Source organism: Manacus vitellinus, unplaced genomic scaffold, assembly GCF_001715985.3.
Source record: "Manacus vitellinus isolate BGI_N305 unplaced genomic scaffold, ASM171598v3 scaffold_13_pilon, whole genome shotgun sequence".
Classification (NCBI taxonomy): Eukaryota; Metazoa; Chordata; class Aves; order Passeriformes; family Pipridae; genus Manacus; species Manacus vitellinus.
The window spans coordinates 4357756-4371366 of record NW_021938999.1 but is presented as its reverse complement, the minus strand read 5'-3'; the positions used below and the strand labels follow the sequence as shown (position 1 = coordinate 4371366).

General features: G+C 36.2%; 1 protein-coding gene across 1 annotated transcript in view; it reads right to left on the bottom strand.

The window, feature by feature from the left end:
• The window catches only part of IL17REL (interleukin 17 receptor E like), a 38818-nt gene extending 32969 nt beyond the window's left edge, over positions 1-5849 (bottom strand). The window contains exon 1 of the mRNA XM_025894636.1: positions 5748-5849. Coding sequence (XP_025750421.1) covers positions 5748-5849 — 102 coding nt within the window. The remainder of the gene's footprint in view (positions 1-5747) is intronic.
• Between the last annotated feature and the right edge of the window lie 7762 nt (positions 5850-13611).

The following is a 13611-nucleotide window of genomic DNA, read 5'->3' as shown; positions in this document are numbered from 1 at the left end:
GATCCTTCATCAGAAACCTTATACCAGAATCCCTGCATACATGCCTTTCCTCTCCTATCAAGAGCAACAAAAGCCAAAAACACCTTTCCCTGAAAGAACTAGCAGTGTGAATACATGAAAAATTAAAAAACACTCAAAATTTGCTGTGTAGAAAAGCCCTATTAAAAATACCTATAGTGTGTATTCTAGGTGAAACCTTTTCAGTTTGAGATAATTGACAGAGAAGCTAGTTATGACTAAATCTGGAAATTTTAAGGAGAAATAAGTAATATATAATACAAAACAAAAAATAATTACTTGAAAAGTCATTACATAATCTATTTCTCCAAATTTTTACTGTTAATAGTAATTTTGTGGGGGGAAAGGGGAACAAACTATGTAATAATCACATAGTTTGGTTTTATATAATGTATCTTCCTCGTACTGTAGTTGCTAAATTTAGCATAATCCTATTAAAGGAGGCAGAGTTCCAAGAGAAAGGCTTCCAAAGAGGCAGGATCCTACCAACTTTACAACAGCACCATTGTTTCGCCTGACCCTCCTGATCATGCTCTTGTCCCTAGAAGCAGCAGTAATTCATGGGCACAGCCTCAGCTTAATAAATCCATCAGTGTTCAGTAACTTCATTTTTGCTTCACACTATGTCTCATTTTTAATGATAGCACTTAGTCACTGAAAATCACCTATGCCACACATTTGCCTAAAAAGCATATGTGCTTTTTGACCTCTAAGTGGAAGAGAAAATAAGCTACAAAGGCAGACTGAATGCTAACACAGGTGTGACCATGCACTAAAAATTATTCTATTGTATCATACATAAATAGAATATATTGAAAATGAGGGAGAAGAAAATCAAAAGAACGCATACTACTGACCAAAACTAATCATGAAGCATCACAATATAATGAGAATAATAAAAATAAATTAAACCCCCACAAACTATGACAAATTATAACATAAAGATATCAAAATTTGTAAAGTAATGGAGAAAACTCATTGCAGTTACAGAAGGACGAACAGCAGGTCAGAGAGATGAGGAAGTGGGGAAAAAGATTAAGGAAGTTTGCATATGTATGGATGAGAGGGAAAAACAAAACTGGAGACAGTGAAAAATCTTAACTGCAATAAATTCTATTTCCTCAGATTCTTTTTCCAAGAAAAGACAATGAATGCACATCTAGTACTGTACAGTGTTGTTTATGTGATTCACACTCTCTGAAAATATGCAGACAAGTAGAGGCAATTTCAAGACAGTCAGTTTTCCAGAAATGATTGAAATTTACCACACTTATTCAAAGCAACTATGTTGAAACACTTCTTTGCAAAAGAAAGACCTACAGGTAAGTTGCAAAGTAAAACTAAAACTCTCTTCATTTTTGCATAGACATCTCCTGAATGAGATTGCATGTCCCATACAGTTTTCATGGCAAGTCCCATATTTTGCATGCCGCAAGGACAGGACACACTATGAGCAAAACAGGGCTTTAGCTCAGCTGACTGTTACAAAGCAATATGTGAAATATGATTTGAAAGACCATCTATAGATCCCACAAAAGAGAAAAGGATGAATGAATGAATGAAAGCAGAAGTATTTATCTTTGAAAAAACCTCAAGATGTCATCGACTCTACATTTCTGTCTTGGGAAGAATGACCTTTATCTGAGATGTATGTGAGCTATATTAGACATATCTGGGCTATATTTTCTTACTGTGTGCAGAGATCTGTATAAGTTCCACAGGCAATTTATTCCAGTACTCAGCATCACTAGTTAGGGTGACTTTCCAGTTTACTCATGACCTCAGAAAATTCTGGCCCAGCGAATTCCTACGGTTGTGAATGCAGGGGTAGTGCTGGGATGCGTCTGTATCACATCTGAATATATGTGAATTTACTGGTTCTGAGATCATTCCTAGCCAAGTAGTTTAGAGCTGGTCTGGAACTTCCTCAGAAATACACTGCAGTTTTAGGCATATTTTCTCATTTGTTTTTTTAAGATGGCAAATAATGTTCCGATTTCCAAAAAATAGCCAATAAATCAGAAGGAAAAAAATGGAAAAAGAAAGTTTTAGAAGGAAATGTATTTTTCTGACAGTGTGAAAACTACTATGAAAAACATCTGTAAATGGGCAGGTATATGAAATCCTCTCGTGGATTGTACTGCATCTCAGCAAATATTAGCAGATAATATGTTTTATATTTTTATGCATCTCCTTCAGCCATCAGGTATATCAATGCAGACACAAAAAAGTCTGTGTTGAATCATCTTTCTATGTTGGGACTTTGCAATCTATCTCTCTCACTCTAAGACAGGTCTTTAGTCTCTTTAGACATTTTCCATGTCTAAAATTAGTTTTTCAATCAGAATTTAGAGAACAACTGAATTATGTCACCTAGATTATCATGCTCATTTTTTAGAGGCTTGGGATCACTTTTAAAATATGAATTGCTTAATAATGAAAAAAGAATACCAGTGTATGTCAGCTGACTTAGTGGCCTATCACTGGTTTTGCAGTGTGTAGTATTCAGCAAGAATGGACTAATCCGTGGCATAAAGATCCAGTAAAGAAACACCACATATTTCAATTATAAATAGCATGAACAAGCAGTAGCTAATCAAGAATTTGCTGCCAATAACTTTTATAATTACAGGGAAATCCTAGATTTGGTTTAGGGTTTCCTTGTTTATCTACAGACTTTGGAAATATTGCTACGTACAGAGGTAGACAATACAAATACTATTTCCCAGTGTTCTGGGGAGTGTTTTTAGATGTAGTGGTCTTGATCTTTACCAGCTGTTCAAATTTGGCATAAGCCTGTTTCTTTGTGTACAGCCTGCAAACAATGTGGATTGTAAAAGGAGTAGAGTACAAACCCAATTTCAATTGCAGGCTGGGATTCCCCGATGCTTTTACAGGGAAACTTGGTTGATAACTGTGTTTGCTATTGGGTGGGGCACGGAGACCATGCCCATATAATTTAACCTCTGAATACTAGAATATCACGCGATCTCTAAAGCCAAGTCATTAAAATATGGAAGGAGAAATAAATCATAATACATAATAAAAGCTTAGTTGTTCCTTTGCCATCACTCAACCCACAACTGTATATTTTCATGCTGTTTAAATTTTCATATAATATTGGCATAAACATCCAATATTCTTTTGGTTTTTCCTTTCCCGTACTGAACAGATGTACAGTTTCTGGTACAGTAATGAAACCTGGATATTGCCTTATGAAAGGCAATGCAAGGGTGTCTTGCTGAATACTTATGGTAAACTAAGAATGTTCATAAACTTGTAATAAGATCCAAAATCCAAACAGTTCGTTGCAAAGGTTTTTCAAGTCATATACCTCAAAATAGTTGTCACTATTTCCCTCTTAAGTACAACCAGTGCTTTACTTTGTTAAGGAGTACCCACGGAGATCAAAACTGCTCACAAATATCCAATGGATGCAGCCACCTTAAAATCTAGTCTGCCAGTTGGACTCAGCAGTTTCAGTTATTAAACCTGCTCAAAACCAAATTAATTGCTTTTCATCCCCCTATTGCTTTATGGAGAACCACACAGCCTCAAGTTTGTCTGCAGAAGAGAAATTTACTGTACAAACTTTTGGCAAAACTCCATAAAGAAAAAAACTATTTTCTATAATACTTCTAACAATAGCAGCTACTGAAAACTTATCATAGTTTTAAAACTACAAGATCTAAATATCACATTAAGCAAATTGCTGGAAAAAAGTCATCAATTCTCCACTTTGTGATCTCACATGCTATAGGAGAAATCAGTACACACATATTGCACACAAAGACAAATTGTAACCCCTGGTTAGTGGCCCTATAAAGATCACTGAGTTATAAATTATGGAGAAGACTGACTGCTTCCTTTTAAAAGGAATGTAGGAATGCGATTGAGCCCACAAATAGTGGTCAGTTATGTAGGAATATTGAAGTTACTTTCAAAGGAAAAGGAAGAAGTTTTCTCTAACAAGCTAGTCATGAGACTCTAAAGTTCATGTAGCTAAAATGCTTTGCACTAGATTGAAAATGCTATGCTGGCAGTAATTTATCCTGTTAAGATCATTATTGTTTCCACTGAGAAAACATTTTTGTCTTAAAAAGTCATTAACGCATTCAGTATTCTATTGAATACAACTAGCAGAAACAGCATATAGAGAACATGAACTGAATCCTGCCTCTATCACAAAAGATTGATTGATTGATTCCATTATGCTGGAAACAATATATTTCCTCTGTAAATAAAAAAAAATACCTTTCTCAGTTATCTAACCTTCACTATTGGAAAAGGTGTAAGACAGATTCTTGAAGGCAAAGAAAGGCATCCACTCTGCCAAACCTCAGGGCTGTGTCTATATCTTGGGCAACTAGTGAATCAGTCTTTTTAACATACTTACCTAAGATATGACAAAGATACCCATTAAGGTCCCCAGTGATAAATCCTATCCGCTAGACTAAAACTCACCAAAAATGTTGGTATTGATTTTTACATGCTGAGTCTGATAGTCCTACACTCTTTGGAGAGATAAATTAGAATGGAAAATCATTTTAAACTCTCATTGCGGAAGACCAAGGAGCATAAATTATTTAAAATACATGTGTATTTGCATTCATAAGTATAGTACATAAACATTCTTGAAAAGTGTTCAGATACATCTACAGATTAATCTCTTATGACTATATTTTATTATTCTAAAAACTTTATCTCAGTGGATAGAAACTGCAGAATTTGAATACAGGAATAATAACTATAATATAGGAATATTTAAATATAGGGAGGGGTTTTTTTGCTCAATCTAGTCTTTTATAAGCATCTTTATTCCTACTGTTTTCCTAGGATACATGCATAAAATACAGAATAAATTGCTGTAACATGAACTAACTTAATATCTGGGTAGTACGACCACATTTAGACAATCTTTAGAACATCTCACTGCTTGGCCTAAACACTGATATCTTCAAGCAGATGATTGTACAGACAGCCAAATTCTTTCATGCCATCAGTTCCACTTCTCTGTACCAAGTACACAGTTATCAACTTCCACTAAGACTGAAAGTCAGATTCCCTATTATTTAATACTTTTTTTAAAAATTATCTTTCAGTTTACTCTATGCTTACAATTTCAGAATGCCAAGAGGAGTAGAATGTCTCCATACTGCCCCTTTGCGGGGATGTTTTGAATTATACAAAATCCAAAGCTAGTAAAGAGATGGTGTGGTTCACACTCCACTTTCATGCACATGCAGAAGTCATTAAATTTAATAGTGAGGTCAATTCATCCCACAAAATGAAAAACAGGTTTTATTTTTTCTCATGCTTAATTCATTTATTCACAGGAAAGTCAGTGTTTCATATATTCCTGACATAATTAGCAATTTCTGAAACCTCCCATTCCTCCCTCCACATCTTTTTGGCATCACTGCTGTTGTAAAAACCGACTGTGCAAAGTAATGAATATGAACAAAATAATTTTTTTTTCAAATACAAAATACAGATTTTAAAAGGTACTAAAAACAGCAGTTGGAAATAATGAAAGATGCATTTTCTTACACTCCCTCAATCATCTTTGCTGCTTTGGACACTTCATTCAGAATGACAGGAATATAAAGTGAATGTACAGGACAGCTGAAGTATTTTCCATTTTTGCTTTCTTCCTTTTCCTACAATTATTTTGGCAGCACACAACTACCATATTAATTGATAGTGAATTGAAAAAAGTAAGAGATTACCTGAGAACATGAAAGTCCACATTCTTCAATCCTGGGAATAATGTGAGAATCAGCATTCCAAAACAGAATTATTAGAAGAATCTGAACATAAATACTGATCATCTTAAATTGAAACCTCAGAAGAAGCCTTCTACTCTGACAATTCTCCCTCTTGTGCCAAAACTTTAATATGAACTTTAGCCCCTCCCACAGCACCTCTGAGCTCCTCCCTCTAAAACTTTCCAAAGACAGAAAATTGCTAGTTGTGGGAAATATAAACCATGTTCAACTAATTTCTTATGTTCTGAAAATTAGGAAATGTGGACTTCTGACAGTCACAGTAAAACCCTCTTCCTTCTGGATCACATCAGCATTAGATCAGTTTTAACCAATTTCCTTTCTGTAAATTCTATATATAAATGGGAACTTTGTTTCTAGAATGATGTATCAGGCAGGCTCACTGGAATTCAAATGCATTCTTATGCCTACTTATTTTCCTGGCTTTCTAATGCATTGAATAAAAAGAAAAACAGCTTTACCAAAGCGAGTGGTTTTGGAAGGCTGGTTTCTTCTTTTTCCTCAGCAGGAAAAACAGATTCTTTTCCCACAGAAATCTGTGCCTTGAATTTATTTCACTTATTACCTAATTATATCAATAGAGGCATCTTGTTCAATAGCCAATCTTGAGCTTTTGGATTTTCAAGGCTCTCAAAAAGTATGCATGTTTTTACAAAGAAGCTCAACACCACCAGCTCTGAAAGCAATGTAGGAGTGAGTCACAACACCTCAACACCTGCTAGCACAACAAAATTCCCAAGAATGTCCCTCTGGTTACTACAATTCATCGTCCCACTACAAGGAACAAGTATTCCAAAAACACACTCTCTGGTTCATACAGACTATGTTACACCCAAGGCAAATAGGGAGTCATTCCTCCATAGAGAGAGCTTGCCCACAGCTGAGAGATATCTTCAGTAGGACAGTGCCAGAGCCCAGCTAATCAGTGCTCTTGCAAAATCTTTTACATCCATTACAGTAGGGAACATACAATTAACACCATCTGCTAGGATCTGGCTTTACTAATACTTTTTTTAATAACACATAAAATACAATGTCTACTCTGTCAATGTACTACTATACTTGTATTTGAGATACTCATGTGAGTCCACTTTGTCAATTTTCCAATAAGGCTTTATTTTTTGAAGATAAGCAGTATCAATCACAGTACTGAATAAAATGTAATTTAACTATTTTGGTTAAAAAATAACAATTAAATTTTGTCATCTTGTAGAAGCCTGGACAGCAAGAAGTTAATGTGTTGCTATGCCTCAAACATTGATGACCACTCAAGAAGGCAAGTTAAAACAAGATGTGTCTGGAAAGGGGGGCCATGTGTAGGTAGGGCAGCACCTTCCTGGTGCCCACTTCCCTGTTCTGGTCCATGGCGACCACACAACGTAAAGGACAGTGCAAGCACAGAGGTGAGATCAAGAAGTGGCCTGAACTGTTAACTGAGGCTCAATCCAGTAGAGGGGGATCAAGACCACCAAAAGACCCTCAAAGCCTCCTGACCCATTACCAGAAAGGTCCAGAAAAACTTTTACCACGGGCATCTATGAATCTTGGGTGCTCTGTTCTGTGTAGAAGTGGGACATGACACATCTACACACAAAAATACACCAAATGGAATATCTGCCCAGTCCACTGTCCTGTGACTAAAAGGATCAGTAACAGATGTTAGGAAAAATAAGTTAAATATCCTATTTCTCTGGATTATTTTAACCTATATGCTGCCAGGTTCCATTACTTGGACCTTATGGATTTACTGAACTGAATGGCATGTGCACATCACTTGTTTTAATACCTGTTTCTAGAACTTTCTAACATGAATTTTGGTTTTCAAAAACTTCTTGAGGCAATGAGTTATACTATGTTTATTTGTTTTGTTTTGATTTTAAAACTGCTTCCAAATAGTTCAGTCAGGTTCTTGCTTAAAAAAAAACATTGTCATCTCACCTTTGCCAAAATGGTCACAATTGTATTGTTTTCCAGCATACCTCCCCTATTTTTCCTAAGATAAATAATATACCTCTTCATTTTTATTATACCCTTTTGTAAGATAGAGGTCCTGCACACAATATTCAGGAGTGAGCAGGTCAAGGATTCTCTAACAAATACCAGTTTGTCTCTCCTTATAGCATCATTTGTCAGTAAGTCTATGCAAGCAAGTAAGTTCAGCACACACCACAGCTGGTAGCTTTGCAACTTCAATTTCAATTGCAGTTTATGGGAAACCCTGTAAGATACTGTTTGATTATAGTTTCATATATTAGTCTTATTCTTTTGGATTATGTGTTTTAAAATGAAAAGTGAGACAATTCCTCCAACTCACCCTTCAGTATGTTTCCCTGTAATGAACTCCACTGCAAGCACACACTTCAGTTTTTACTGTGCTATTGGATTCCTTGAGCAAAAGGTGTCCTTTCATATCTCCATTACTAGTCAGCTCCACAGACTTCTTAGAAGGCTTCCTTCTTGTCTTGGGTTAAAAATGGATGGTATTGACCTTTCTCAAAATTATTGTGTTGGGACCTGCAAAAAATGTTTTCTTACAGGTGCCATTTTGGGGGATATTGTATATATGTATAGTTCTGAGTTTTCCCTACACTAAAGCAGCTCCTTGTGCCTGGAAAGCTTCTACCCTCTCAACTGCTCCTTTTAATTTTGTTTTGGGGACTTATTCATTTTACATAGTTCCTTTCTTGCTTACATATTAGCACAGCACTTTTTTTTTTTGATGTTCAACTTGTGTCACTACTGAAGTGCAACTTTCTGAGGTGCTGCTTGGAAAGTTCTATCTCTTCCTATGGGGTCTGTGATTACTTGCTCCAAGCAACAGTCATTTGCAGCGTACACAAATTTAGTTTTTGCATCACCCTGAGATAACACTCCTCCAGTTTCCACAAAAATGACTGATGTCACTCACTTAGGAAATTTTATTCTCTTACTGTTTCTGGTATTAGCACTCCTCTGTCACCTTTGAACAAAGTCATTGGGTAGCACTGCTCTAACAATATACTCCTCCTATGCAGGAACAGTGTTTCAGTCAATGTTTCTGTGTGGACTGAAGGTGTCATTAAGTTCAGCAGGCAATAACTTTATTGTTATTTACTTGACAGTAACCTCTTTTTAAAATCATGTCTAAACTACTTTACTGTTCCTGTATAATTTGTATCCTATAATTACCATGACACCATGTATACTCATTGTTTTTATTACATCAGATTTTGGAATGCCCATTAGGCTAAGATTCTCACTAAAAGCTGGGCAGCATAACAGACCCATGCCAGGTGTCTTGAAAACTATCATTTATGGAAAAACATCAGTGGAAAATTATGGAAATTTTGGAAAGGCATGTGACACTTATAGGGGCACTAGCTCTTAGGCTTCCTGCTCAAATCAGACTCTAATTCTTGTTCATAATTCTTAAAAGTAATTTCTTGATAACAGGTTCTTTCATTCCTTGTTCCTCACTACACCTTACCTATATTTTAATCAACATTTGTCTTGTGTTTGATGTTTTTATTACTTCATCCCCTGAAGAACAGATGATAGCAAAAGATATACTGTTCTGCTTCTACCAACATTCCCTATATCTTCAGAAAAAAAGACTCTTAAAGAAAACCTTAATAAGAAGGGCCTCCTTTTGCACTTGGGTCATATGGACATTTTGTGCTCTAAAGCTTTATTAGAGCACTGATCAAGGACATGGAAAAGCCAGAATCTGAACATTTCACAGTCAAAGAAGGTTTGAGTCCAATTCTTGCACATTTCAGGATGGTAGTCTGGCTGCTCAGGCTCTTTTTAATAAAATGCAAAGGTAGACTCTAGAGTACAGAGCAAAATCCAGCATTTTCCATTCTCCACTTTCCTTTGGATCAAGCTTGATCTCTCCAGCTGTCTTTGGAGCACAATAGCCACATCCACCCTATATTTTGCAAGAGGATTCTGTGGTGTATCACTACATACTTTCAAGTCTCACCAACACAGGCACACATATCATGACAGCTGTCTTGAGATGAAGGGTCATGGCCAGCACAGTCCCATAGTTATTCTTTTAACTTCATGTGCAGTTGTACTGCCTGCACCAGACAACAGACATCTTGCCTCAGGGCCACTCACATCAACCACAGGACAGCTGTTTATAGCTTAACAGCTTCCTGTCATGTTGGACATGTTCTGGAGTGGAGCTGTGGGGGGTGCCACTGTCATCACAACAAAATATTCACAATGATTCAGAACTACTTGAGAACTGTACTTTCCCAGGAGTGTGCCTACATCTCCTGTGCAGAGTGAGCCTGTACAGCAAGTACTCAGGGCAGGGTACCAGCAGGGCACATAAATCCCATAGAGCTGCAAGGCAGGTTGGTGAAACAGGAGCTACCCAGTGCTTCTGTATTCAACATGTTACTGATTCATTGTCCAAAGGCAATTGCTACTGATTTCATCTACGTGATTCAAGGAGACCCTCATTCTCTTTCCCCAACCCATCCTTCTCCTTCAAGAGTGACAAGTATTCAGCAATGATGGCAAATATCACAGTAGGTAACACCTTAAGAGCACCGCCTACAACATGGGTACAACCCACAGATGTAAAGACTTTATTTTCCTAAGATTAGAATCATACAATCATAGAATGGTTTGGGCTGGACAGGAATTTTAAAGACCATCTAGTTCCAAATTAGGTTGCTGAAAGTCCTGGGTATTAATTTTAAAAAAAAGTATTTTAAAAATATTAAAGAATAATATTTTAGACCAGTATAAAATTGTTATTTAAATTATTAAAGAAAAAACTACAAACTTGAGTGTTCAAAAAAAATCCTCTTAAAGAGAAAAAAGAGTAAAATACAATAAAAATAAAGCATATTCATCATTTTCCAGCCTTTTTGTAGACAATCTATATACTTTTATGAACTTAAAGCTCAGAGAAACTGGAGTTATTAGCAAATGTGGGGGGTTTGCAATTAAAAATAAAACGATTATTAAATCTATTTACCTTAATTGTCTTTCTAAAAACCTTACTAAATTGTATTTGTCTGCTTTTGGGGTAGAAAGTAGTTCTTGTGCATTTCTATGCTTTAGCCCTATAGAATAAAAAAAGTAAAAGTGACAATTCAAGCAGCAATAAGCAAAAGCAGTACTGAAATTTTTTCATTCATCTCTGTGCTAAAGACTACATCTATTTATTCAGTTTTACTACTTACATTACTACTGATGTACTGGAAGGCTTAGAGATCTGGAATTTTTCAGATTTGATACAGAACATTTTTACCTGAGGTTGCTGACTATTGTTAGGTAGGGAAGAATATAAACCCTATGATTATTTACTTTTAGAAGATTTTACTTTGTTTATATTGTCTAAAAAAATTACATTTCTCAAATTCAGTTCTTTTGTTATCATCATGTATTCCCACACCTATATAATAACATTAACATTAGTATACAAATAAAGCAACATTTCAAAAATACAATACAACATCCCAAGTTTATCCCAACGTTACCATAAACTAACTTTTTTCCCTAATGCAGATGAAAATTAGATTGCCTAGAAATAGAAAAGCATTTAAAGGCAATTTCTTCAGAACCAATTTCCCTAATATGAACTGCAATGCACATAATTTACCTTTTTTTTCACCATACCAAAGCTGAAAGTGCAACTAAGTACTTGAAATACTTTGTTCCTTTTATTTTAGAAATATAAAAACATTAATTTTATCTGACTTGGTTTTCTGTTATGGAGAAAATATTTTTCAATCGTGGCTGCTTAAAGGAATAATGCTAATGAGAAAATTAGAATCCATCCTTACCTAGAAATGTATTTGGGATTCACATCATCAAGAAGAGCACAGGCTGAAGTCTCTTGTCCTACTGACTTGTTCTTAAATGAGTGAAGATCTCACCTGCTAATAAGTCTTGGTGGCACAAAGTAAGATTGAAATACTAAACCCTCCTCAGTGCAAGCAAGCACAAGTGACAATAAACAGACTCAGTTGCCTCTGTGGAGAACAATCTTGTTTCCAGCTGTATGAAAAGCTCTCAATTTTCCACTTTAAATCAAAACCAACTCAGTTATGCTACTAATTGAAAATGCATTACCGAAACCCTCTGGATTATTTACCATAAGGTCTACTTCATTCTCGTGATAATAACTCGATCTTTCTTTTGCTTTGTTTTGTTCAGCAGGCAGGAGATTCTCTCATACTCCATGACATGTCCATGAGTACAATTATGGTTCGCCTTTAGAGTCCTAGTGCATCATTATTAGGACAGAATGGATTTTAGAAAGAAATAGATATTCTGTGATTAGATACTTGATCTATGGATCATATTATAAATAGAATAGATATCAAAGTATTGAGTCATGATAAACACAAAAAATGAAAGCTCACACCCCAGAGATGCCACATACGGGGACATCAATAGTTTCTAGAACAGAAAGAACTCTTGACCATCTGGAAGGTTTGAAATGAAAATTCCTTCTCAAAGCTGAGGTCATCAAAATTTCAGCTGAGGTCATCATGGTAGGATTTCAGATTTTACACTGTATTAACATCAGGACCATGAAGAAATAAAAATGAATCACAGAAAAAAGGAAGCTGCTTCTCACCAGGTTCTCCTTCTTTCTAGGAAAAGTCTTTCCTTGAGAAGCATGGACCGGCAATTACAGTGATATGAGGAAGTCTGGAAAGATAGGCAGAGTGGCAACTATCAGGAAAGTGATGCTATGTATCCCTTAAAGAGTAGGAAGTCGAGGACAGGATTTGAAAATGTTGTAAGCAGCGACAACGCTGGCTGAAGATAACAGCCAATCTGTTGCCCTGTGCTGATGCATCTCAACCCTTCAGTTGAACTGAGGGTGTGAAGAAATGTTGTAAACTGAGTAAAAAAGCCAATGCAGCTTTAAAACTCCCCCAGAACAAAGAATTATTTTGGATGATTTGAGTGATTTGGAGTTTTTTTAGGCAGATGAGTTTGAAGCATCACGAATGTCCTGGTGGAACTCAGTGTAATAGCAGACAGTATGGAATAGGTTGAAGTTTTAATGCTATCTTTTTCCTTCCCATTTCGATCTTGACTTCAGTGTTTATATAATGCAGGTAAAATCACTCTGATTTTATGTAACTTCTTATATAAGTCAGATGTTGGAAAGAACACAAAATAAATACAAAAATGTCAAGATGAGTCATATTGAAATAAATTATACTCTTTCCATAAACTTCAATGGAAATGGGCAAATGAGCAGCAGAACATGATGAATAATTTAAACCAGAACTTCTGGCAAAGAGTACATATCCTCAGAACTGAGCCTGAGTGAGGCAAGGCCTCTGTCCAGAAAAACAAGTCCCAGAGTAGTTATTAATCCTGGTCAAATGGCAAGCCCAGGAACAAACAAGAACCTTTCATGATCCCTGTACTCTCAATAGGGTCCTGCAGGAAATACCACCTGTACCCTATACAGACAGGTAGAAAACACAGAAAACACCATTAGCATCTCCCCTCTGAGGGCACTTCTAGAAACAAGAAATGTTGGGGCAACCTCTAGCAACTCAGTCCCTGCAGAAGCACTTGGCCTCTTGTAGGTGCTGGAAAGCAGAGCTGGTAATATGGGAAGACATTTCCAAGCTCCTTCTGGATGTCCAAAGTCTGATGGCATAAAGCACAAAACCATGCAATACAAAACAGCAAATCACCCTGTTCAACAGAGTGCTTAAAATCCTTATTTTCCCTTTCCAGAACACACAAGTGGTACAAATCCCTACAAACTCTGGATATCTGGATTTCGGCCTCCATGGTTCACAGTAAACAGCAGAGAAAAGATATGGGC